General features: G+C 34.5%; 2 protein-coding genes across 4 annotated transcripts in view; both read right to left on the bottom strand.

Annotated features, from left to right (window-relative positions):
• Positions 1 to 856: 856 nt before the first annotated feature.
• On the bottom strand, positions 857 to 8,898 carry tm2d3 (TM2 domain containing 3). 2 transcript variants are annotated; one of them, XM_042775767.1, is made up of 6 exons: positions 8,733 to 8,898; positions 7,359 to 7,454; positions 7,045 to 7,235; positions 4,667 to 4,841; positions 3,441 to 3,516; positions 857 to 1,650 (listed from the first exon to the last, which is right to left on the bottom strand). In XM_042775767.1, exons 1-6 carry the CDS (start codon positions 8,839 to 8,841, stop codon positions 1,485 to 1,487), a joined length of 813 nt encoding a protein of 270 aa, XP_042631701.1. In that variant the 5' UTR covers positions 8,842 to 8,898; the 3' UTR covers positions 857 to 1,484. The 2 variants fall into 2 exon arrangements, with proteins under 2 accessions (XP_042631701.1, XP_018919744.1); XM_019064199.2 differs by having other exon boundaries at positions 7,075 to 7,235; positions 8,733 to 8,894.
• A 785-nt stretch (positions 8,899 to 9,683) lies between these two features.
• LOC109084929 (threonine--tRNA ligase 2, cytoplasmic-like) overlaps positions 9,684 to 25,416 on the bottom strand; it is a 16,720-nt gene continuing 987 nt past the window's right edge. The window contains exons 2-19 of one of the 2 annotated variants that reach the window (XM_042775764.1): positions 24,953 to 25,033; positions 24,482 to 24,669; positions 19,851 to 19,974; positions 19,644 to 19,768; positions 19,450 to 19,567; positions 18,252 to 18,316; positions 18,093 to 18,171; positions 17,751 to 17,897; positions 16,376 to 16,474; positions 16,118 to 16,284; positions 14,258 to 14,420; positions 14,010 to 14,147; positions 13,847 to 13,924; positions 12,937 to 13,037; positions 12,754 to 12,862; positions 11,347 to 11,419; positions 9,862 to 9,976; positions 9,684 to 9,787 (exon numbers count right to left, since the gene is read on the bottom strand). In XM_042775764.1, coding sequence (XP_042631698.1) covers positions 9,969 to 9,976; positions 11,347 to 11,419; positions 12,754 to 12,862; positions 12,937 to 13,037; positions 13,847 to 13,924; positions 14,010 to 14,147; positions 14,258 to 14,420; positions 16,118 to 16,284; positions 16,376 to 16,474; positions 17,751 to 17,897; positions 18,093 to 18,171; positions 18,252 to 18,316; positions 19,450 to 19,567; positions 19,644 to 19,768; positions 19,851 to 19,974; positions 24,482 to 24,669; positions 24,953 to 25,033 — 1,863 coding nt within the window. In that variant the 3' untranslated portion in view covers positions 9,684 to 9,787; positions 9,862 to 9,968. The remainder of the gene's footprint in view (positions 9,788 to 9,861; positions 9,977 to 11,346; positions 11,420 to 12,753; positions 12,863 to 12,936; positions 13,038 to 13,846; positions 13,925 to 14,009; positions 14,148 to 14,257; positions 14,421 to 16,117; positions 16,285 to 16,375; positions 16,475 to 17,750; positions 17,898 to 18,092; positions 18,172 to 18,251; positions 18,317 to 19,449; positions 19,568 to 19,643; positions 19,769 to 19,850; positions 19,975 to 24,481; positions 24,670 to 24,952; positions 25,034 to 25,416) is intronic. The other variant, XM_042775765.1, reaches the window with a different exon arrangement.

Here is a 25,416-nt window from a genome sequence, read left to right as displayed (position 1 = left end):
TTCAGAACATGTGATACTTTTTTAGGATACTTTGATGAATAAAAAGTAAAAAAAAAAAAAAAAAAAAGAAGCTGTTTTTAAAATATAAATATTTTGTAATAACAATATACACTACTGGTCAGTAAAAGTGATAGTAAAGAAAATATATTAAAAAAATATAAATAATAAATATTTTATTCAGCAAGGATGTGTTAAATTGATAAAAAGTGATAGTAAAGAAAATATATTATTAGAATATATATTATTAGAATTTTTATTTTATTTTGAATAAATGCAGTTCTTTTTAACCTTTTATTCATCAAATATATTAGACAGCAGAACTGTTTCCAACACTCATAATAAATCAGAATATTAGAATGATTTCTAAATGATCATGTGATAGACTGGATGTTACATGTGACACTGAAGGCTGGAGTAATGATGCTGAAAATTCAGCTTTGCATCACAGGAATAATTTTGTTTTTTTAAAGTATATTCAAATAGAAAACTATTATTTTAAGTTGTAATAATATTTCACAATATTACATTTTTTTCTGTATTTTTGATCAAATAAATGAAGGCTTGATGAGCAGAAGAGACTTCTTTCAAAAACATTAAAAATAGTAATGTTTCCAAATTTTGACCTGTACTGTATATATATATATATCTGCCACAGAATAAAAATAAAGGTATTTGCAACATTTTATCTCATAATTCAGACTTTTTTTCTACCGAAATTCTCACAAAAAAAAGATATAAACTCAGAATTTGGAGAAAAAAAGTACAATTAAATATAAACTTGCAATTGTGAGAAGAAATAATATGAATTTTTTAGACATAAACTCACAATTCTGTCTTTTTTCTTCCAATTCAAATCTTTTTGTTTCTGCCACAGAAAGAATAATAACAAAGATAATTGCAACTTTGTCTCAATTCTGATGCTTTCTCAGAATTCTGAGGTTTTTTTTTTATTTGTTTTGTGTTTGTGAGAATTGTGAGATAAAAAGTTGCAAACACCTTTATTTTTATTCTGTGGCAGAAAACAATCTTCACTGGAAAAAACTATAAACAGATACATTTTTGCAAGAATTGTGGGGAAAATGTCTGAGATAAAAAGTCACAATAACCTTTTTTATTTATTTTTATTCAGTTGCAAAAAACAAACTTCCATAATTTTCAGATGTATGGAGTGATAAAACGATAAATCCCTCTGACAAAACCTTTAATCAACAAATTCAAACTGGTTCCAGATTTTCCCTGGTTTAATCAACACTCATATATATAAACTCATATATACATCTAGCAGTAAAAACACCAACACAGATGAGTTTAGATGCATACTGTGCATCGCCTCTAACGCTGCTGTCCTCCTCTGATGGTGTCTGTCAGACGTGCTGCTGAAGAGCAGATGGGAATCTGCCGCAGTGGGAGTTTGGACGCGACACGTGCGAATCGGGTTGGAAATCTGGGATGGAGGAGTCAGAGTCACAGTCACATTCAAGCCCTCAGATGTAGAGAGAGCCATCGGCTGGCCCCACGTATCCCACACCGATCAGGAGCACGTCGATCAGCGTCCAGATGCCCAGACCGCCGAAGCTGAAGAGCTTCCCCAGACCTTCCCTCCACTGGCCCAGATAGAAGCGGTCCGCTCCGAAGCCCCCCAGAGTGATGCTGCGCACACACCGACAACACGACACAATACAGGGGAAAATGTAATATTGTGAAATATTATTATGATGTAAAATAACACTTTTCTATTTTAATATACATTAAAATGTAATTTATTTCTGTGATGCGCAGCTGTATTTTCAGCATCATTACTCCAGTCTTCAGTGTCACATGATCTTCAGAAATCATTCTAATATACTTATTTATTATCATATTTTTTTGGAACCTGTGATACTTTTTTTCAGGATTCTTTGATGAATAAAAAGTTAAAAAGAAGAGCATTTATTTAAAACAGAAATCTTTTTTAACAATATACACCTATTAAATCGATCAATAGTGCCAATAAAGACCTTTAAAAAAAAAAAAAAAAATGCTGTTCTTTTGAACTTACTAAATCTAACAAAATCCCCGTTCAGTTGTTGATGATAGCAAAGATTTACATATATTGTTAGAAAAGATTTATATTGTGAATAAATGCTGTTCTTTTGCCCAATTTATCAAACAAACAACAAAAAAAAAAGTATCGCAGTTTCCCAAAAAATATTTGTCAGCACAACTGTTGATAATTCTAATAATAAATCATCATATTAGAATGATTTCTGAAGATCATGTGACACTTTATACTGGAGTAATGATGCTGAAAATACAGCTGCACATCACAGAAATAAATTACATTTTAAAGGATATTAAAATAGAAACCATTATTTTATATTGTAATAACATTTTGCAAGATTACTGTATTTTTCTGTATTTTTGATCAAATAAATGCAGCCTTGATGAGCAGAAGAGACTTCTTTAAAAAACATTACAAGTCTCACTGACCCCAAACTCTTGACCAGCAGTGTAAATGTGTCTCTCAGGTGTAGTAAAGTGCAAACTCTACTCTAAACTCTACTTAGATAACTATATATGAATTCACAAGTTCACGTTTGTTTGAAAATATTTAGCTTAAAGATCTCAGTTTAAATGCTTCAGTTTGTTTTTATATTATATTATAAACCTAATAAATAAATGACCTCAAAAAGGGCAAAAAGGGAATTAATGAGCAATATCTGCTACATTATTTCATTTTGATTTTATATTTTTTTAATATGATTTTTATAGAATTTCTTGCTAGCACAACACTATAAAAAAAATTAAATAAATTACAGTATGGCGTCTAGGGCTGTCAAATACGAATTTAGAATATTAATTGAATTTAAAGTAAAAATCCACATACTAATGAAAAACGTTGCAGATTGCCTTGTTATTTTATAGCTTTGAATAAACGTTCATCAGTAATATTTAGTTTGATGCGCCCTCTTGTGGCCTCAGGAGACAAACAAAAGCCCCCCCCCCCCCCCCCCGCCCCCCCCCCCCCACTGAAATCATGCCTCTTAAATTCGAATTTGAATATTGATAATATTCAAATACAAAATTCTAAATAAGTTTTACAGCTATTTTGACAGCCCTAATGATGTCATACTGCTCAGGCCCCGCCCACAACACAATAACAATGTATCGTTATTGTATAGTTATCACCAAAGTTGTAATAGTTATATTTATCATTATAGCTATCGCCATAGTTATGATTATATTTATTGTAGTTATCGCTATGTTTACTGTTATAGTAATAGGCATAGTTATAACATAAGTTATTGTTGTTGTACACACCGAACGAGTCTAAAATCGTGAGGCTCAGGAATGGTTTCAAAAAAGCGAACAGTGAATTTACTCATGAATCAAATCCAGATGAAAGTACGGAGGCTCGTACAGGTGTATGACATCATTCAGATGAGTGTGAGGTGAATCACCTGAGGGCCAGAGCTGTGGACCACTTATATCCTCCCGTCCAGTTACAGAACAGACGCTTCTGGAACACTCGCTTCCCTGCGAACAACACAACACACATCAGACACATGAAGGAAAGACCCTGCTGAAACTCAGAACCAGAATGCTGAACACAACAGCAGATGCTATTGCCTTACAAATATAATTCAAGTCAATAGAGACGAGCAACTGTTGGGTTACCAACAATCTTCAGTGTTCAGCAGAAGAAAGAAACTCACGCAGGTTTGGAACGACACGAGGGAGAGTACATGATGACTATTCATTTTTGGGTGAACTGTCCCTTTAAGGACTCTTTAAGTGCCACCCTTCATCTTTGAATATAGATGTGAAAGTGCACTATTCAAACTTAAATTGAATTATAATTCACGAATGCTTTGGAATACAGACCTAAGGTTGGACTCTTTTTTTAAGAAGATGATCTGCAGATTATTGCAGAATCATTTTAAAATATTAAAATATCAAAAAGTTTACATATACTGTAAAGAAAATGCACTGTACCAGTTTTTTTTATTTTAGATAAAATAAAGATTTTTCAAAAGATTTTTTTAATCCAAAATCGCTATAAAATTAAAGCCTTATATCTAAATAAGTTATGTTTCAAATTTGAAGTTGATATGAAAAAAAATTAAATTTAGGGCGTTATACCACAAACAGCCACCGGGTGTCATCAAAACTCCACTGAATTTTTTTTAATGCATTTTTCTGTCACAAATATCTCTGTCAATGTTACTTCTATCACAAAATACCACCAAATATGGAATCTTGAGACTCAGACCTTTCCGCCGATATGTATTTAGTCAAGATTATAAAAAGTTTTGACTCTAATACATTTTGTAATATGACACCTGACTCCACCCAAAGATTTTAAAGTACCATTTCCATGGCTAGCAATGTCCGATTTCATGACAGTTTTCACAGGATGAATTTTGAGGTTTTAAGCTTTCAAATTTATATGTAATTTATGATTATTACTAAGATATGTGACGTAAAAAAAGAGCGGCCGGTGGCACTTAAGAGGTTAAGTAAAGTATTCATTTACAAGTGACTTACATTGCATTTAATGTACACATGTGATCAGTTCATGCACTCACTGGGAATCAAACCCATGACGTGGTGTTGCTAGCGCTGTCTGTAGTCCTGCATTTATTGTTTTTGCTTATGCAGCACAATGTGTGTGTGAAGGTCGTACCCAGGCAGTGCACGTGCTCCAGGACCGCACAGCTGGCGTTATAGCGTCTGCGCGGACACGACACCGTCATGCAGCTGGTGGAGTTCGAGCAGCGGTACTGAGACGGATCCAGCTGCCAACAGAAGCGACAGTCCAGCGTCAGCGAGAAGTTCTGCTGCGGCCGATTCCGCTCGTTCTGAAACACACACACAACAAAGCATCAAGCATCGGAGCTCTTCTTAGTTAACTTGATTACTAAACCTGGTGATCCGGTTGATTTCAAAAGTGCACAGATGTGTGTGTATAAAGCATATAATCTACTTCACAAATGTATTCAGAGGCTGTTAGAAATGAAGTCAGTATGAAATTAGGGAAAATACAAATAATAGATGTATATGGAGAGGAATTGAGAATGTGTAGTTCACTTGGAAAATTAAAAAAAAAAAAGTAAAATTGAGGATAAATTATGAATAATTTGTATATTGAATAATTGATATAGTTTAGGGTTATTATAGTTAGCTAAAACCATAAACAAAACAAAAAATAATTACTTGAAATTAAATAAATGTTAACTCAAATAAAATAGAATCATTTTAATATATATTTCTTGCAGTTAGTTGCCATGGCAACATTTCTCATGTTCCTTTAGTTTATCTTGATCTTTATATAACTAAACCTAAAACTGAAATTAAATAAAAACTATATATATACATACTTAAAGACAAAAAATAAATAATAAAAATTACAAAAACACAATAAAATGAATAATTTGTATATTGAATATTTAATGTAATTCAAGGTAATTATTGTTAACTAAAACCTTAAAATATTTTCATTACTTAAAATAAAATAATAAAAAATATAAAACAGAAACGTATTTATTTTAAGCTCGATGACAAGGCAGCATTACTCATTTCCATTTAGTTTACCTTCATGTACTAAAATAACGCAAATTAAACTGAAATAAAAATCAATATATAATATATAGAAAATTAACATAAAACAAAATGTAATTCAAAATATTAACAAAAACTATAACTGTATCGCAGTGATACTAAAATAAGACTGAAAGTATATTTATTTATGAAAGCTGCATAAAGCAAGTAATTGTTTAGTCTTTGTATCTTGTGTATAGAGACTAATTTAGTTTATTATAAAAAAGGGTAGATATAATAAACTAACACGTAATTAAAAATTATTTTCTTTTCCAAACCTCTCAGACCATATTTAACATAAACGGTTCTTACAGCATTATTTTCAGCTTTATATCTGGTTTAGAGCACAGTCTTCTGTGAATATTTAGATTTTCTCAGGAGTTTTTCCACTGATTTTCTTGCATACATACAGACTTTTGCACACACACAAGAAAGGTTTTCGTGCGCTCCAGAAACTATTCACATGCACACCTGAATATTTAGCATGCTTAAGTGTTACATTTTCTAGTTTTATATACTATAACACATTTCCTTTATGCGTCACTGTCATCTTACTATGAAGAAAAGCAGAGCATGGATGCACATGAAGTAACAGAGATATGTATTGTCCTATTCGCCAAGTTCAACAGTCTATAAAAAGACTGGTACTGCAAAAAATAGTGTTCAAAATTTGGCTTGTGTTAGTGCAGTGCATCATATTTCAAAGCCTTATTTCTGCTTTAACACACACTCCGTGGCAGCCAGAAAACACACTGTGAAACGGGCTGACGCTGCAGTTGATGGATCAGTGTGCAAGTTTCTCATGCACAAGAAAGTCTGTATATTTTTTAGTTTAGCAAAAAACCTTTTAAGAATACTGTAAGAAAAAAACTGCAATATAACCTGCAAAAAATGCACCTTGAATTCATTCAGTGTTTGACAATCACTAAACAGCTGCCATGAAAACACATTATTAAGTTTAATTCTATAATTTCTCATTATAAAACGGATAGTTCCGGTCCTTGATTCTGATTGGCTGAGTCGCGTTCAAAGCTGTTGAAAATTACAAAGTAACAAAGTAACACACCTTTGTTTACGTTTGTGTGTTGCTCGGCAACCACTTTGTTGCAACCACAACTGTTTCTGAGGAACTACATTGTTTGGTGAAAGAATACTGTTTTTATTAATATCATTACACTTTATTTGCTCTGTTTTATTTTGTAAACCTTACTCCATATATGAAATAACCGTTTTATAAAAGCAATAATCCCCGTGAAGCCGTGGTTTACAGTGAATTTATAACAGCTAGGGGGCGTTAAGAGGCACGAAGGCTCAGCTGTTATAAATTCACTGTAAACCACGGATTCACGGGGATTATTGCTTTATTTTCTATTATAGAAATCTAGATAAAGGGAAAAATCTGGAAATGCAAATATTTTTCCATACTCTTCAAAACCTGGAGAAGGCTCAAATCAAATTCCATACTTTTCCAAACTGGTCCGAGTGAAATCTCACCACACAGTGGACGCCTGCTTTGGCTCTGCAGGTGAAGTTGGCCGGCCGGCCGTAGCTGCAGTTGTGATGAAACGCGCAGATGATGCAGTCGGCCGGGAGTCTGGAGCACAGGCCGCCGCTGGGACACCTGGACAGGTCGTTATCGGTCACCGCCGGGGCAGCTGAACACACACACACACACACACACACACACACACACACACACACACACACACAGCAGGTGTTTATGCTGGACACTCACATGAATCTGCTGAAGCTCTAGACTGAGCTGGAGTCTCACTCACCGGAGGACGAGGTCAGGGCCACCGGACTGGTCATCACCGGGCTCTGCTGGGCCGTGTACGGCGGCTCCTGACCCACGTGAGGAGAGCTCAGATACGCTGAGAGAGAGAGAGAGAGAGACACTGCTGACCGGAGTGTGCTTCAATACAATTTCATACAATTCAATAAAATAATAACATTATTTGTATTATTATCAAACACTCATTTGTATGTTACAGTATAACAGTATTATTGCAATAGCACTATATTTTTCAATTTGTTTAATTTGCTAATTTACATTAATAATGAATATTAATACTATTTTTATTTTACAGTACAATAGTATTATTATTGCAATATTTACTGATTTTTATTGAGTTGCTTAATTTTTTATAATTTAAATAATAATGAAACACAGATATAATTTCAAATAATAATAATGATTAATATTATAATTAAAAATATATATTTTTTACAGTACAATAGTATTTTGCAAAAGTGATATATATTTTTATTGATTTACTTAATTTCTATAATTTAAACAGTGAAACCAAAATATTATTTTGAATAATAATAATGAATATTATTATTGAATACTATATTTATTTTACAGTACAACGGTATTATTATTGCAATAGTCGTACATTTCTAGAGTTGCTTAATTTCTATCATTTAAAAAATAACGAAACAAAAATATAATTTTTAATAATCATTATAGAGAACATATAGAGAACATTTTGCATTTTGCAATAATTTTTTTGGGATTTGCTTAATTTCTATAATTTAAATGAAACAAAAATCTTATTTTAAATAATAATAATAATTACTATTATTATTATTATTATTATTAAATCATCATAGTTATTTTACAGTGCAGTATTATTGCAGTAGTAACATTTGCATTGATTTGCTCAATCTGTATAATTAAAATAACAACGAAACAAAATATTATTTTGAATAAATAATTAATTAACAGCTATTTTTATGTTACAATACACTAGTATTATTACAACAGAAATACATTACTTTGTTTGAATGGTTTATTTTTTTATAATTTAAATAATATTAAAATGTAAATATTCTGAATAATAAAAATGAAAATATTTATTATTATTATTATTATTGTGTAGCCATATTGAATTATTTATCGCTCTTAGCTGATCACAAGCCTGCTTAAAGCTTCTCTTTTATTGATAAAAGATTTAGAAACGATCTGTGCATTAAGATATCCATGCATTAAATATATTTTAAAGACAGATGTAAACAACAGACAGTCAGACAGTAAAATACTGTAGTTATACCATGATACTCCAGTACTGTATCAGTGATACTATGGTACTTCACACACATACTGTATGAATACCACGGTGTGTTTGTGTTCGAGTCTGGCCTCTTACCGATCGCACACGTGGAGTAAATGTCCAGCAGCAGCAGAAACAGCATCATATACGAGCTCGTGATGTTCCGTCCGCGCTCAAAAACCCATTTCTGTCCGTTCGCCGTCATCCCGAACACCGCCGCCGATGAACTTCCGGCTTCCGCTCACATAAAAGTCCCAGCGGCTGATCACCAACAAAGCACGAGAAAGAAACTGTGCTTCATTCATTTTAGCATCGTTTAGAATCCAAGTTCTTCTTGGTTTAAAGTTTTCTCTGAATCATATATTTTTCTGCCATTAACCATGCTGCTGAATTTCTTTCTTTGCGTTCATTAATTTTGTAACAATAAAATAATCAGAAATGTTTCTTGAGCAGCAAATCATCATATTAGAATGATTTCTGAAGATCATGTGACACTGAAGACTGTAGTAATGATGCTGAAAATACAGCTGGACATCACAGAAATAAATTACAGTTTAACATATATTTACACAGAAAACAGATATTTTAAATTATAAAAATATTTAACATTTTTACAATATTTTTGATTAAATAAATGCAGCCTGGGTGAGCAGAAACAAACACGTTAATAAAAAAGTACTGTGATTTAAGGTTAAGAGTAACTAATAAAAACAGACTAATATTGTATCAGTGTTAGTATTGGTATACTTATTTTTATTAACATTTTCAATTAGTTTATGTTTTGTATTTTTATATAATTATTTGATAAAGCTTCCAAATGCACAAATGACGACACATGATGGTGATTCTTCGAGTCTTTATTGCAAACTTTGACACCAAACTATCATTTAACAGGTAACTAACCACCCCCCTTCGTTCACAGAGCACCCTCTTCTCTCTTTCACCCCACACGTCTCAGAGCTCCCTTCATCCTGTCCATCAGTGACGCTGCGTCTCGTCTCAGAAGTCCTCCTCTCCTCCTTCCACCATCGGGTACACAAACACCACCCCAACCCAATCCATCACCTCCTCTACGCTCAGCTCTCCGTGCACCTTGTTGTCTCTGGTTCTGACGTTCACGCTGTTAGCGGCGCGCTCCTTCTCGCCCACCACTGCCCGACAAACACATATCAATGCGTGCATTCCAGAGAGGAGCCTCAAACTCACTCAGACGCTCGCTTCTTACCCAGGATGAAGTTGTACTGCGCCAGCTGCGCGTTGCGGATCTTCTTGTTCAGAAGACAACTGGAGTCCAAATCAGCATCGGCCATAAAACCAGCTTCAACAAACCGCTTACAGACCTGGAGCGGGAGGAAGACCGAGGAAGGTACTCGGTAATATCACTGATTCAACACGGACACAAAACATGAGCTTTAGCTCAATAATTACACTATCATCCTTTCATTAAAGAATCCGCATTTTTCTCATATTTGTGACCCTAGAGCACAAAACCAGTCTTAAGTGTCAGTTTTTCAAAATTGGGATTTATGCATCATCTGAAAGCTGAATAAATCATCTCTCCATTGATGTCTGGTTTGTTAGGAGGACAATATTTGTCTGAGATGCAACTTTTTGAAAATCTGGAATCTGAGGGTGCAAAAAAAATCTAAATATTGAGAAAAATCACCTTTAAAGTTGTCCAAATGAAGTTCTTAGCAATGCATATCACTAATCAATAATTAAGTTTTGATATATTTACAGTAGGAAATTTACAAAATATCTTCATGGAACATGATCTTTACTTAATATCCTAATGATTTTTGGCATAAAAGAAAAATTTATAATTTTGACCCGTACAATGTTTTTTTGGCTATTGCTACAAATATACCTGTGTTACAGAGATGATGAAGTTTGCAATACAAAAATAGCTTTAAAAATCCTCTACTAAAACATTTCTGTTCCTAGTTAGACACACATTGATCTTTTGCATTGCTTCTCTAAATCATAAATAATCTACTAGATAAATCTGTGTATTTGCTCTAATAATTATTACATCTCAGTTATCTCAGTCATAAGTACAACCAGAATTTAACCTAATCTTTATTAAATTTTCAGTAAGATTAATAGTACTTAGAGATTAATCATTAAAACAGAAGCTAAAATGACTAAATAAATAAATAGTATTGTTTTTTTTTAAACATGAAAAATGAATAAATGCTGTCAAACAATTTGAGGAAGGATACTAAAACTAAAACTGAAATTCAGTTTATAAGTAACTAATTTCAAAAAGCAGTAATGTAATAACACTGCTTTGCTTCATTGAGATTATTTGAAACAATCTGTACTGTATAAAGCGCTTTAGAAATAAAGGCGACTCATCTAAAACCTGCTCGGTTTGCTCACCAGAAATTAATTGCACATTACTTTTTAGCGATTATGGACACAGTTGCTTTCTGTTATTATGGGCATGCACTAATGAATTGTTCACAATAAGAACCTTTTCAGCTTTAATTTGGCTTTAAAAACAACTGGAGGCAGGTTTTGAAACACAAAACCAGAGTTAATAAATTTTCCCGGTATTATTATGCACTATTCATCAGTGCATGGTATTATAAATTATGGAATTATGTTTTTTTTTCAACTTGTCTTTAACATGTTTCACAACCAGTCGGATCTTGATCCTTCCTGAGCACCTGTTGTTCAGTGACTGATCTCAGAGCAGATGTTGTACCTGTGTGGCGTAGTCTTCGAGAGATGGGTTCACAGGCACCAGCATCACCTGACGTGGAGACAGCCACAGCGGCCTGACCAAACACACACACACACACACACACACACACACACACACACACACACACACACACACACACACACACACACACACACACACACACACACAGCTTGATGACACCAGCGTGTGCTTTTCTGAGACTACAGGAACTCACTGTACAGTGTTCCCACTTTTCTGACATCACTGGAAATGTGATGTAATGCTGCTAAATGGGATGTAGTTTTGTTACTGAAGGAAGAGGAAGTGTCAACTACATCTCATTACATATGCAAAGAGGTTGGCCAATCGCAGCAGACTTAACAAGATATTAACATATAGGAGTTTTAAAGACAGCAGCAAAAGTAGTTTTTAATGTAACCGTGATTAAAGGATAAGAGAGATAATTATAAATGCGCATAAAAACTAAATTGTTTTGAGATATTGTATATAAAACGGATAGTTCTGGTTCTTGATTCTGATCGGCTGAGCTGCGTTCGAAGCTGTTGTAAATTACAAAGTAACATAGATCTTTGTTTACATTTATCTGTTGCTCGGCAACCACTTTGTTGCAACCACAACTGTTTCTGAGGAACTACATTGTTTGGTGGAAGAATACTGTTTTTATTAATATCATTACACTTTATTTGCTCTGCTTTATTCTGTGAAACCTTACTACGTATATGGAATAACTGTTTTATAAAAGCTATAAGCCCCGTGAAACCGTGGTTTACAGTGAATTTATAACAGCTTCTTGGGGCTTATTGCTTTATTTCAATCTTTATTTAAAAGTTTTAGTAATTTGATGTGTTTTTATCATATTATTCATTTTGCCTTTTAAAATAAAGGTTTTAGTACTTTTAGTACTTTTAGTACTTCAACTTATTTTTCTTTAGTTTTTCTGCTTCTGTTGCCTTCAAAATAAAAGTCCTATTAAATTTCATATAATGCCCCATTATACATCCCCAAATAACATGGATGTTGAATGTGCTTTAAAGAAAAAGACAGTTATTTTTTGTCTTTCTTTTCCAGAATATTTTTATTACAATATTAAATATTGTATTTTTCAATTAATCTTTACTATCAACTGTTTTAAATCCGATATAACACCATTATTTCCTCAACACAAAATATATGACAGCACCGGACCTGAACCACACAAATATCACAGTTACTACAATAAAACTAGTATTAATCACCAGTCATCAAAATGATTTCATTCATTACAAAGATTCTGAACGCCTCTTAACAATTTAAAGGAGAACTGTAAAAATCCCTATAGTATTTTGTTATTTTCTCAATTTAATTTCAATTACTGGAATCGATTTCTTAGTTTTAGTTAAGAATAATGGAACGGTTTGTGCTCCTCACCATTTCCCGGCGTAGTTCTCGGTGAGGATGGCGATCATTCTCTCCACGGAGCCCAGGATGGCGCGGTGAATGATCACGGGTCGGTCCTTGTCCTCGTCTCCCGTCTCTCCTGCAGCGGTTCAGACGGTTAAACTCTGAGTCACAGCCGTGAGAGCGTTCACAGCCAGTCTGAGCTCTACTCACCCCACATACGTCAGGTTGAAGCGGATGGGAAGCTGGAAATCCAGCTGGATCGTGGCACACTGATGATAACGGCCGATGGCGTCTTTAATCTTAATGTCAATCTACAATACAAGAGATGAGTATTATTCCTGCAGAACAACATCTGCTTGAGATGATTCATGGTTTCAGTTTAAAAAACCCAGAATAACATGGACTTTTATTTATTTATTTATGGAGTGTTATTTTAGTATTCTCTCTCTCCATATATATATATATATATATATATATATATATATATATATATATATATATATATATATATATATATATATATATATATATATGTGTGTGTGTGGTATATATGTGTATATATAAATATTAAAAAATAGCTTTTATTTGTATATTAATTCATTTTAATTTTAGCAACTTTATGATCTCATTATGTAATATGTATAATCTACTATATATATATATATATATATATATATATATATAAAATCTACTATATATATATATATATATATATATATATATATAATATATAATTTTTTTCTCAGCTTTGAATGTGCTCTCAAAAACCAACAAATCCAAATGAGTGAAACTACAGCGAAATACTGATAAATAATATCCAATACAATTCTTTCCAACATATTTTAATATTTTTCAATACATTATCAATATATAATTTTCATGAATATGTATAGTATGTCAGTAATCTATTTAGCTTTAATTTATTTAATTTTAAGTAATGTAAGTACAAGTAGTTTTTTAAAAGTTTTTCATCTGATGTAATATAAATATATATTATATAAAACATTAAATATATATTATAATATTATAATATTATATTAGATTTTATTTCAGTTTTATTTCAGTTAACGAAAATGATTTTTGATTTATGAAGAGAACAACAGTCTGAAGGTTTTCTGACCTTTGGTCCATAAAAAGCCCCGTCTCCTGGATTGAGCTTCCACGGCTCTCCAAACTCATTCAGGCTGTTCTCTAGTTGCTATGAAATAAAAACTCAGTTAATACTGCACAAAAAAAAAACAGCTCAAATGTCAAAGACAGCAGGAAAGATGCTATTCTGGAACCTTCTCGGCTTGATTCCACATGGCAATATCGCCCAGAAACTTCTCCGGACGTGTGGAGAGATGCAGCTGGAAGGAGAAGCCGAAGACATCGTAGACGCAATGCAAAAAATCCAGACAGCCCTTCATCTCCGACTCGATCTGAAACACATGAGCAAACAATTCGTTTCTGTCTCTGTAAGAGGTCTTCATTAAAGGCGTTACAGGTAATTGTGGGATTCGTGGTGGAGTAGTTCAAGCTTTTATTTTACCTGATCCATAGTGCAGAATATATGAGCGTCGTCCTGCTGGAAGCGCCGGACTCTCGTGAGGCCCGTCAGCGTCCCTGAGAGCTCGTTACGATGCAACACACCGAAATCAGCCAGTCTGAGAGGAAGTTCACGCCAGGAGCGCGGCCGATGACCAAACATCAGACTGACAGACAGAGAAAGAGCAGGAGAGATGAAGGACGGAGAGAAGCAGATAACGCTTGATTAAAAACAAGAATATTGCATGAGCAGAAAGAGAATATTATTCAGTCAGTAAACACCCAAACTACATTGACACTACAAAACACTGCTAAATAATATCCTATATATTTATTTTCAACATATTTTAATACTTTTCTATATACAATTAATATTTTTAATACAACAAAGTATGTATCTTTAACTACAGTTTGTCACTTATCTGGTATTTTAATCATTGCTTTCAAAAAGTACATTTTCAGTGATTTTCAGCTTCAGTCGGACATTATAACTTGTGATTCAGTGAGTCTTTTGAGCCCTAATTCAGACTGAGTTTGATCCAGACTGCTTCAACAATCAGTTCAACCAAGAATAAAGCAATAAAGTGATCCTCGGACAACATATTATAATATTATATGGTGCCGACCATTTATTGTCAATGTATGATTTCATAGCATCCATTTTTGTCTTTAAGGCATGACACTACAGGAAACTCAGTGTTTTTTCATGCACTGGTCAACTTTGAGATTTTGGTCTATTTTGCTTCCATGACACGTCTTCATTCAGACTAGTGGAAAAAAAAAACCCAGCCAAAATACACTTTGAGTGTTTCTTTTATTGCACTTTATCTATTCGCGCCAGTAGATTTTTTAAATTGCAATTCATGTTTTTAAAAGTTTGTTTCTCCACATCAGCAGCACTTACATAAACCAAAACTTACAGTTTTATTCCTCTCTATATTCCGATGGGTTTTATGAGGGGTTTGTTCATAAATCATTCACCTGGTTTTATTATTGCACTTTATCTATTCACGTCTGCAGATTTTTAATTGCAATTCTTACCTTTAAAAGTTTTTTCTCCACAACATCAACACTTACATTCACTAAACTTTACAATTTTATTCCCCTTCATATTCTGAAGGTTTCTACTGAGGGGTTATTTCATATATCATTCACAATGATTTATACAACATTTTATCCCTAAAAACATGGCAAAAACGCACATCTTTATATTGTTTTTATATCTTCATATCATTTTTCTCCACTTCAGCAGCATTTACAAACACCAAAACTTAGAGATTTATTCCTCTCTATATTCTGAAGGTTTTTACTGAGGGGTTTGTTAATATATCATTCACTTGGTTTTATTATTGCACTTTATCTATATGCGTCAGTAGATTTTTAATTGCAATTGATATATTTACAAGTTTGTTTCTCCACTTCAGCAGCACTTACACACACCAAATTTTAGAGTTTTATTCCTCTCTGTTGTCTGAAGGTTTTTACTGAGGGATTTGTTCACATATCATTTACATGGATTTTTACAACATTTTATTCCTAAAAACATGGTGAAAATACAGGATGTTTATTTCTATCTGTTAACAGGATTTTCTGATTTCCGGAGTGATAAAAAGAGACATCCAAAATCCCCTCTATAAAAACCTTTAACTCTAATGTGTCACCAAAATCATGAGTTTTCAGCCTGGCTTTATCCAATGTCTAGATGCGAATGAGTGCATATTTAACTAGATAATGTGTCTTAATGTACTGTTATTAATCAGCTGGGTAAATATGGTGAGCTCTATTAGTAAACATTTTTACCCTGTTCACCTGTAGTGTCTTGATTTAGAGATTAAATCTAGTCCAGCACAGAGTTGTGGTTTACCAGTGTCCGGGGCAGTTCATGGGCTTCAGAGCGAAGACGTCCTGCTCAACGGGGAAGGAGAACATGTTTTCACTGTAGTGCTGCCAGTGACCCGACGTCTCCCACAGTTTGCTGTTATAGATGTTAGGAGATGCCACCTCCTGGAAGCCACGTCTGCTGTACTCCTCCTGCACACACACACACACACACACATCACAAACGGCTCTGTGGGATTCAGTTTTTGATTGTGCTTTAGTTTGAGCTCGTATGCTGACGTACCCGGATGAACTCCGTCAGCGTGTTGTAGATATAAGCTCCTCGCGGCAGAAAGAAGCAGCTTCCTGGACTCAGATCGTGGAAGAAAAAAAGTTCTTGATCCTGCAAATCACACCATGAGAGAGCGAGATCTTAACAAGCTCCTTCAGTCACACATGAGGAGGAAGTGACATGCGTCGCTCCACAGGAGGTGAAGAGACACGTCTGATTGGACAAACTGGCTCCAATTTAAAATAACCACAGTAAGTACAGTTTAAGATAATGCACTTTAAACCATATGGCACGGCTGTTATATGCAGTATAGAGGATTTTAATAAGGTAAGAGAGCTCAAGTAATGAGGGATAAAAAGCAAGAAGCCGTTAGTTTTGTGTAATTAGGAGCTTTCAGCTGAACAGAACAAGACGGAGACCAACTGATCCTCACAGGAGCCGAGAAACACATTCACTCACCGTCATTAAGAGACGCACGTCACACAGGCAAAAATAAATCAAGAAAAGCTGTTCAAGATGAAAAACTTTGAACAGCTCATTCTGAAATCAACATTATGCAAATGAACTACATTTTTGCATTCTTGGAACAAAATTAATTTTGCATTTCTTTTCAAAACTGCACTCCATGATACAAGGGTCTATGGAATTGAAAAGGTAATAATTAATGAAATCATAAACATTTTATTACAATAAATAATTCTAACATAAAATAATCGAAATAAAACACTAATATTAATTAAATCATAAAAATGTAGATTTAAAATAAATATTTTTAAAATAAAACAATCATCAAAATTAAATTTTTTCTAATAAATAAATTATTTTAAAATAATATACTAATGTTAATTAAATAATACAAATGTCAAACTAACTTTTTTTAATAAAACAATCAAAATAATTTGCATCAATATATAAAATCAAAATAAAACGCTTATTAATAAGTCATAAAATGACATTAAAATATTTTAAAATAAAAATAAAACATTAATAATTAATTAAGTCATAAAGACACTAAAATGTTTTAAAATAAAATAAAGTAAAAATAGAACACTTGCTAACAATTCATTAAAATCCCAAAAAATGTCAAATTAAAATAAATAATTTTTAAATAAAACAATGAAAATAAAACACTTTATTTTAAAACAAGATTAAATATGTCATGTGTTTATCTGCTTGTCATATGACAATTATCCGACATCACAGAACCGGAACACGTGAAAGTGTTGTTAAATTACTTAAATATATTGACTTCAATCAATCTCAGAATGACTTAGAAGTAAATATTCTAGGTCAAAGGGGTTCAGCTGATGAAAGAGTTTGGGAATCTGTGACTTGGATCAGTATAAACCAGAGGGAATCATTTATTCCAGCTCTGACTCTCACACACCTTCCCGATCTTGCGATGGTCTCTGTTTTTAGCTTCTTCCTGGAAACGTTCCCATTCCTTCAGCATTTTGCTGTCAGGAAAAGAGATCCCGTAGATCCTCTGGAGCGTCTCCATGTCCGAACGGCCTTCCCAGTACGTGGATGAATTCTGAACATCACAATATCACATTAATATCACACTATAAAGCCATTTTCCTGCAGAACCGCAGCTCTAAAGCATCTGTACTTGCATTTATTTTACATCAATCACTACCAACTTGCTAGTGCTGATAAAAACAGAAGTATAAACGTTGTTTAAGATCATATCAAAACCTGTAAGAGTGATCTAAAGGTGTCTGAGTACCTTATAGATCTTGAGCGCTTTGATTTTGCCGGTGTGCCGTACATGCGGCCCGCGGCACAGATCGATCAACGGTCCGCACCTAGCAGAGGAAGAGTATGAATTCATGACAGAAAGAGGCTTTATAGCATCCGTACGGAGAAAGCAGACGTCCTGTGTTACCTGTAGACGGTGGTGGTGGGAGTGGAAACCTTCTCATTCAGGATCCGACACTTGAACTTGTTGTACTAGAAAAATAAAAGCACATGAAAAGTGTTTTCATTTAATTTTCACAGCGTCAATCTAAAAACACTGTGACCAGGTTGATCAGATTACAATATCGTGGTACTGTGATTTAACGTGATATATACGATGGTACTAAATAAATACCATATTCATATGCGATCTTAAATATGGTTTTTGGAACAAGAACATCATGAAAAAATGGTTGTAAATGTAGGGGGGTATAAAATGTGTTTAATTTTTTCCCAAATTATATGTTTTCTGTTTTTATTTTTCCTTGATTCCATTTTAATGATTTAATTACATTTTTAATAATTTATTAAAACTGTAACAATAATAGGTCCCTATGAAAGGTGCTTTATTCTTTCCCAAATTTTTGTTTTTCTTATTTTTATCTTTCTGGATTCTGTTTTAATGGTTCAATTAATCAAAAAGCATATCTACTCTATAGAATTTATAAAACTTTTAAAATTAATTATTTAATTTTTTTAATAATTTGTTAAAACTGTAACAATAATAGTGCCCTATGAAAGGTGTTTTATATTTACTCAAATTATTACAATTTTTTCTGGATTCCATTTTAATAGTTTAATTAAATTTTAATAACCAAAAAGCACATCTAATCAACAGAATTTATAAAGCTTTTAATATTAATTTTTGTAATAATTTATTAAAATTACATCAGTAATAGGGCCCTATGAAATGTGTTTATTTTTTTTCTAGAAATTCTACATTCTTTATTTTATGATTTAATACAAAATTACCAAACACGGTGGTAATCAGATGACAAAGTAACAATTCTAGTGTAGAAACAATTTTCATTCAGAAAATGCTAGTAAATTGCACAATTATTTGCAAAGAAACAGCAAGCAACACACTGAAAGAAATGTGCGATTTAAGTAGAAAGACTTTGTTTTATTTAGGGTTAGAAAATGCTTTTACAAAAAATTCCTAAATAATGTTTTAATAAATTATATTATTATTATTATTACTTAGAGAAGTACAGGTTTACTGTACAACAGTAATATATTTCTGTAATAATTTCTTCAACTTAAACCAAGCTTTTATTTTTGCAGGCTGTAGTGAAGACTTTTGATGTGATGAAGTAACTATTAAAGCAAACTGAGCGATTCTTCACCTTAAACATCTCCAGCAGCGTCTCCTTACTGATCTCCAGTCTCTCAAAGGGCTGCTTGTCCTTCATGATGCTCCTGCAGATGTTCTCCAGATCTCCAAACTCTGTGCTGGACACTCCTCTGTGAACAGACAGCAGATACGCTGAGCTACAGGAGCTCTGATCAGATCAGACGGATGTCGAACACCTCCACTCACTTCTGTCCGTCAAGGAACATGTCGTAGTAGAAGCCGTTCTCGATGGGCGGCCCATAGCACAGGCATCCGCCGTAAAACTGCTCCATGGCCTCGCCGAGGACATGAGCGCTGGAGTGCCAGTAAACCTGAGACACACAACAACATCTGTTCATTTACATTCAGATATACCTTCAGCAGTCAAGTATGGAAGTGTGGTGAGTAACCGACGGCCTGTGCGTCCTCGTGGTCGAAGCGAAGCAGCTCCAGACTGCAGTCAGTCTCCAGCGGCCGGTCCAGATCCCACAGCTCTCCGTTCACACGCGCAATCACACAACTGTCCGCCAGAGCCTGACTACATACACACAAACAAACAAACAAACCAACAACATCAACACCCTTTAAGGCATTTGTAAGTAGAGCCCGACCGATATATCGGCAGGCCGATATTATCGGCCGATATGAGCTAATTGCATTCAAATCGGCATCGGCGTTTATAACGGCCGATGAAACATAAAAAAACAGTCTCATGCTTCACTCATGTTATGAGTGTTGCATAGTTTTCCCACCAGAGGGAGCTCTGCAGCTCCCCAGTTGACAACAGCGCCAGAAATCCACTACAGAAGAAAGCTATCAGCCGAGCCACTGAGATGTACTCTTTTGACGGTGAGGTCTGTCGTTCGTCATGTGAAATGATTGTAGATTTAGTTCATACACTGTATATAAAAGCAGTGTGGTAGTTCTAGCTAAGCGGTCCTATCATTATCACTTCTAAATATTCTCTAACATCACTACAGCCGCTAATGCATTGCTATATTAGATTAGCCACAAAGCTAATACCATGTTTATCAGTGGAAGAGCGCGAACGTTAATAAGAGGTCAAACTATAACGTTAGCGTTTAACTTATTCTAAATATATCTGCACTGTTTCCCACATAATGACCGCGTAACTGTGGCAGCGGGGCGCGTGTAGTCAATGACTAGAAGTTATGTACAGCGTGCCTCGAAAAAAAACAACAACTGTTACGTTATTCTAACGCAAACATAGCTTCCTTTTTAGCAGGCCCCTTAAATGCTTGCTATTAACTTGTTTGAAGGTGGTTCTTCTCAGAATTGACAGCGGTGTGTTCATGACACTAACGTTAACCATTCAACTTCGAATTGATTCCGTAATCTTCCAGTAACAGTAGGCTAACTTTACGTTCGCCAGCGCATGACGGTGTTTTGATTCAGACTGCACAAAGAGAAGAGGAGAAGATATACGGGTCCGTTGTGAATGTGTCTGTGAGAGCAAATATAGTGTAGTTACAGTAACTACAGTAGGTGCGTCAGAAATGATTAAACCAGAGGGGACATGTAAATAAATGTGAGCTGAACAAGCGCTTTTTTTTCTTCTTTTTTTACAGATTGTTTCAAAGCAGCTTTACAGACATAACAGGAAAATGTTGTAATAATATAGTTAAATATAAGTAGGTAATAGGTAACACCTATTGCTTGACAAATAATATATATATATATATATATATATATATTTCTCTATATTTCTCATTTTAGCCTATGTAGGAGATCCCTGTTTATTATTATTATAATTCTAATGATGACATGAGTAATGATACATGGTGATATTATTAATACACATGCTTATTCTTTCTCTGTCTCTCTTTCTGCCGTACAGATGGCTGAAAAAGGTGAACGCTGTAGCAGCAAAGTGTGGGACTACTTCTGCAAAGATTCCTCTAATGCAGTGTTCTTTTAATCATTAAAAAATATATACTTTTGATGTGCAATGTTTAGTCATTGAGACTGTAATCTAAGGCTTTTTTTAACATAATCCCTTCTGGGAAAATGGTTTATACAGCCCACATACATAGAACAGGCAGATATTTTACTATTGAATGTTGTGTAAGTGTAGTTTATAGGAAATGGGTCTAATATCCAGTTTATTTTCAAAATCAAAATATCGGCTTATAAATCGGCTCTTTTCGAGTTAATATCGGCATCGGCATCGGCCCCCAAAAATCCATATCGGTCGGGCTCTATTTGTAAGGCTGTGAATGTTAAGAGATAGAAAGATAAAGTCATGGGTTCAATTCCCAGGTAATGCATGAACTGATAATTAATGCAATGCATGTCTCTTTGGATAAATTTCCGGAGATTTAAATTTTTGTAAAATAATTACATAAAACTATATTACCAGTACAACACATACCAACTTATTTTATGTATTTATTTGTCAATCTAAATAATGCAAACTGAGCAGAAAGACGATTAGGCTTAAAAGATTTCTTATCCTATGACTCTGGTGGACAACCTAAGTATTACAGCCTTCATCTGTCAGCTGAAATGTTTTATAGTTTTAAGTTTTTTGTTGGCCCCTGAGCATTTTTAATTTATGAAACTAAGCATGTTTCCTCAGAATGACTTGTTCTCCGTATGTAAAAAAAAGTTTTGAAGAGTTTGGATAATGCACTTTGAAGATACAAGATGACTACTGATTCCTTTTTTACTATTATTTTAATAAATCACCATGGCAACATGGTTCAAGATTTCCAAAATCCGTTTGCAATTGAGAATCTTCGGTATCTTGGAATCATGTTGACAAAGATTGGTGTGAATTGCATGATTCTCCTAGGAGGAGTATGCAATAATGCACAGCCTGAATTTTCCAAAAATCCACATTCAAACCAAAATAGCTGACATCCTGTTGGTCATAGCTAATGACTGTAAATTAGAAAGTTGTCCGGCTTGATGAGAACAATATATGGAAGCAGATTGGTCTCAAATATAATTCACGCAAAAAACACGATTCACACATGCGTAGACAATTTCACATGCATGAAACCTAATTCACGTACACACAAAAAAAATTCACGTGCGTGAAAAAAAAAATATATATTCACAAAAAGCAATTCACATGCGCAAAATACAATTATATATTCATAAAATACATTTCACAAATGCAAAACACAATTCGTAGATATACAACTGTGCACAAAAACCTTTGAATGTTTAAAATGTACGAGTGTCTGAATGTACAAATCGTCATTTACTACGAATCCACTCGGATTTGTGTGTGTGTGTGTGTGTGTGTTTTTGAGACTTTCCTGGCAGAGCTCTCTTCCCACGTGGGTCTGTCGTACTCTTTAGCCAATCAGGATGCGAGCTTACCATTCAACCAATCATATCATAAGCCACTGAGACTGCATTCAAGGAGCACGATTCTGAGCACCTTTTGCGCAATATGGATTAATTAGAAGGGAAAAAATTAAGCCTTTACATCAGTAATCCCAAAGACAGTAAAAGAAATGGACACAGCGACCCAATTGGAACTCAATTGAGACAATTGAAGCCCATTTTTAGCGATTTTTAGAACTTCCGTTTCTGACGCGCAGACTCAAACTAAGCTTGATGACGTCAGCAACCTGTCTGACAGATGTAAATCTTCTAGTAGCTGTGCGTGCAAACTGCCATCGTTAATCTTGCAGAGACGGAGAGCTTGAGCGGGGAGTTCTCTGGCGTGAGTGAGCAGGTGTAAGTATTCTGATTAATTATTTTGTATAGTATTTTTAAAATGTAACGCCAGGGCTTCTATGGGCTTCTCTCTTGACGTCTCCCCGATTGCCTGCGAGCTTCTGAATGCACTCTCAGTGGCTTATGATATGATTGGTTGAATGGTAAGCTCGCATCTGATTGGCTAAAGAGTACGACAGACCCACGTGGGAAGAGAGCTCTGCCAGGAAAGTCTCAAAAACACACACACACAAATCCGAGTGGATTCGTAGTAAATGACGATTTCGTGTACATTCATACACTCGTACATTTTAAACATTTTAAAGCAGGTTTTTGTGCACAGTTGTATATCTACGAATTGTGTTTTGCATTTGTGAAATGTATTTTATGAATATATAACTGTATTTTGCGCATGTGAATTGGTTTTTGTGAATATATCTTTTTTTTCACGCACGTGAATTTTTTTTGTGTGTACGTGAATTAGGTTTCATGCATGTGGAATTGTCTACGCATGTGTGAATCGTGTTTTTTGCGTGAATTATATTTGAGACCAATCTGCTTCCATAACAATATATGTAGTGAGTCTGGTGTCTGTAGAAAAAACTAACCCCCCACTTTTATCAAAAGGAGGCGCTATAGAGCGCCTCCTCCACGCCCATTTATGAGTTGTATTTTATTGATCATAAAATACTGATGTGTGTCAAGTTTCATGAAATTCTAAGCATATTAAGTGCCTTTAAAGCACCTGAAAAGAATATTCAAGTTTGACACATTGCCATGGCAACAGTATTTAAGACCTCAAGTGTTTTTAAATTATTCTGATGAAGTTTAAAGCAAATCGGGTAAAAATAAGCATGTGCTTTCAAAGCATTTTTAAAAGAGACACACTTCATGCTGCCAGTTGGTATCACTATAACTTTAAACCATAATAGTCACATTTGTGTGATCGGCCTCATACAACAAACTGCTGAAGTTTGATCAAAATCAGACAGTGTGTGCAAAAGTTATTAGACACTGCCTTTTTCACATTTCTCGCCATAATTGTGTCTCCTTGCCACAGCCAAACCGTTCATTGCAATTTTGCATCTGCCATGTCTTGAGATCATGTTGACCGAGTTTGGTGGGGATCAGATGAAAACCCTAGGAGGAGCCCCCTTGGGGCTTGGGCCCTACAAATAACAACTCATTCAAAATATTGATACTATAATAATATCTAACTCTGAACAACACTGAATTGGACCAATTTGTACCCGATTCATTGAAAGTGTCAACAGAGTTCCTCAAATGCATCATCTTGTGTCAGATTTGAGTTTTTTTTTTTTTTCGAATGAATGAGGAGTAAATGCTCTCACCTGATGGCACAGGCCAGCTGGTACGGGCTGCTGACCCAGGCTGTGGCCTTCAGCGTCTGTCCGTCAGGCAGCTGGACACTGATGGAGTGACCACCAGCAGCCCGCTCCGCCAGAAGAGCATCGCTCTCCTTCTTCAGCTGCTCATAAAGCTGCAAACGACCAGAGACGAATGCAGGCCACGGTTTCAGCTGCTCCGGTGACAGAGAGAGAGATAGAGAGAGAGAGAGAGACAGAGCGAGAGAGAGAGAGAGAGAGAGAGAGAGAGAGAGAGAGAGAGAGAGAGGGGGCGATGTGGTCAGTATATGGTCTAATATGAGCTCTGAGAGCAGCTGAGCTGTTAAATGTCACATGAATGATGCTGATGCAACAACACAGCAATCACACTGATCACATGTGTGTGTGTGTGTGTGTGTGTGTGTGTGTGTGTGTGTGTGTGTGTGTGTGTGTTTGTGTGTGTGTGTGTTAGTGCACCTCTGCCTTCACTTTCTCCTTCTTTTTGTTGTTTTTCTCTTGAACATCTGATGCACTGGATCGAGACGGAGCAGCATTCTGCTGAAACACACAAAACAAACACATTCAAACATTATGCAATATTGCTTGTGTATTAATGAACAGCACATTCATGCTTATTTCTTTGTTTCTAATTGGCAGAATGACATAATTTCATAAGTTCATACAACAAAATTTCAACATTTACATTTATGCATTTAGCAGACGCTTTTATCCAAAGCAACTTACTTACAAAGCTAACTATTTTTTTATTATTATTATTTACCTACATGCTTTTAACTAAAAAGTTTTAAGACTATAGATAGATAAAAATTCAGATAAATAATCAGATAGATATGCAAAAAGTAGATAGATAGATAGATAGATAGATAGACAGATAGATAGAAATTAAGAAAGAAAAAAAGAAAGGAAGAAAGATAGATAGA

The sequence above is a fragment of the Cyprinus carpio genome, chromosome A18 (genome assembly GCF_018340385.1).
Source record: "Cyprinus carpio isolate SPL01 chromosome A18, ASM1834038v1, whole genome shotgun sequence".
NCBI classification, from domain to species: domain Eukaryota; kingdom Metazoa; phylum Chordata; class Actinopteri; order Cypriniformes; family Cyprinidae; genus Cyprinus; species Cyprinus carpio.
The sequence above is the reverse complement of the archived record's forward strand: the minus strand, read 5'-3'. Positions and strand labels throughout refer to the sequence as shown.

Bases quoted from the DNA above. Each gene is read 5' to 3' on its own strand.
- tm2d3 (XM_042775767.1), bottom strand. From the start codon at position 8,841: ATGACGGCGAACGGACAGAAATGGGTTTTTGAGCGCGGACGGAACATC. The intron at 4,842-7,044 runs GTATGGAATTTG...TGTGTGTTTCAG, and splicing joins ACTCGGACCAGTTTGGAAAA to AACGAGCGGAATCGGCCGCA. The intron at 3,517-4,666 runs GTACGACCTTCA...TGTTGTTCGCAG, and splicing joins GGAGCACGTGCACTGCCTGG to GGAAGCGAGTGTTCCAGAAG.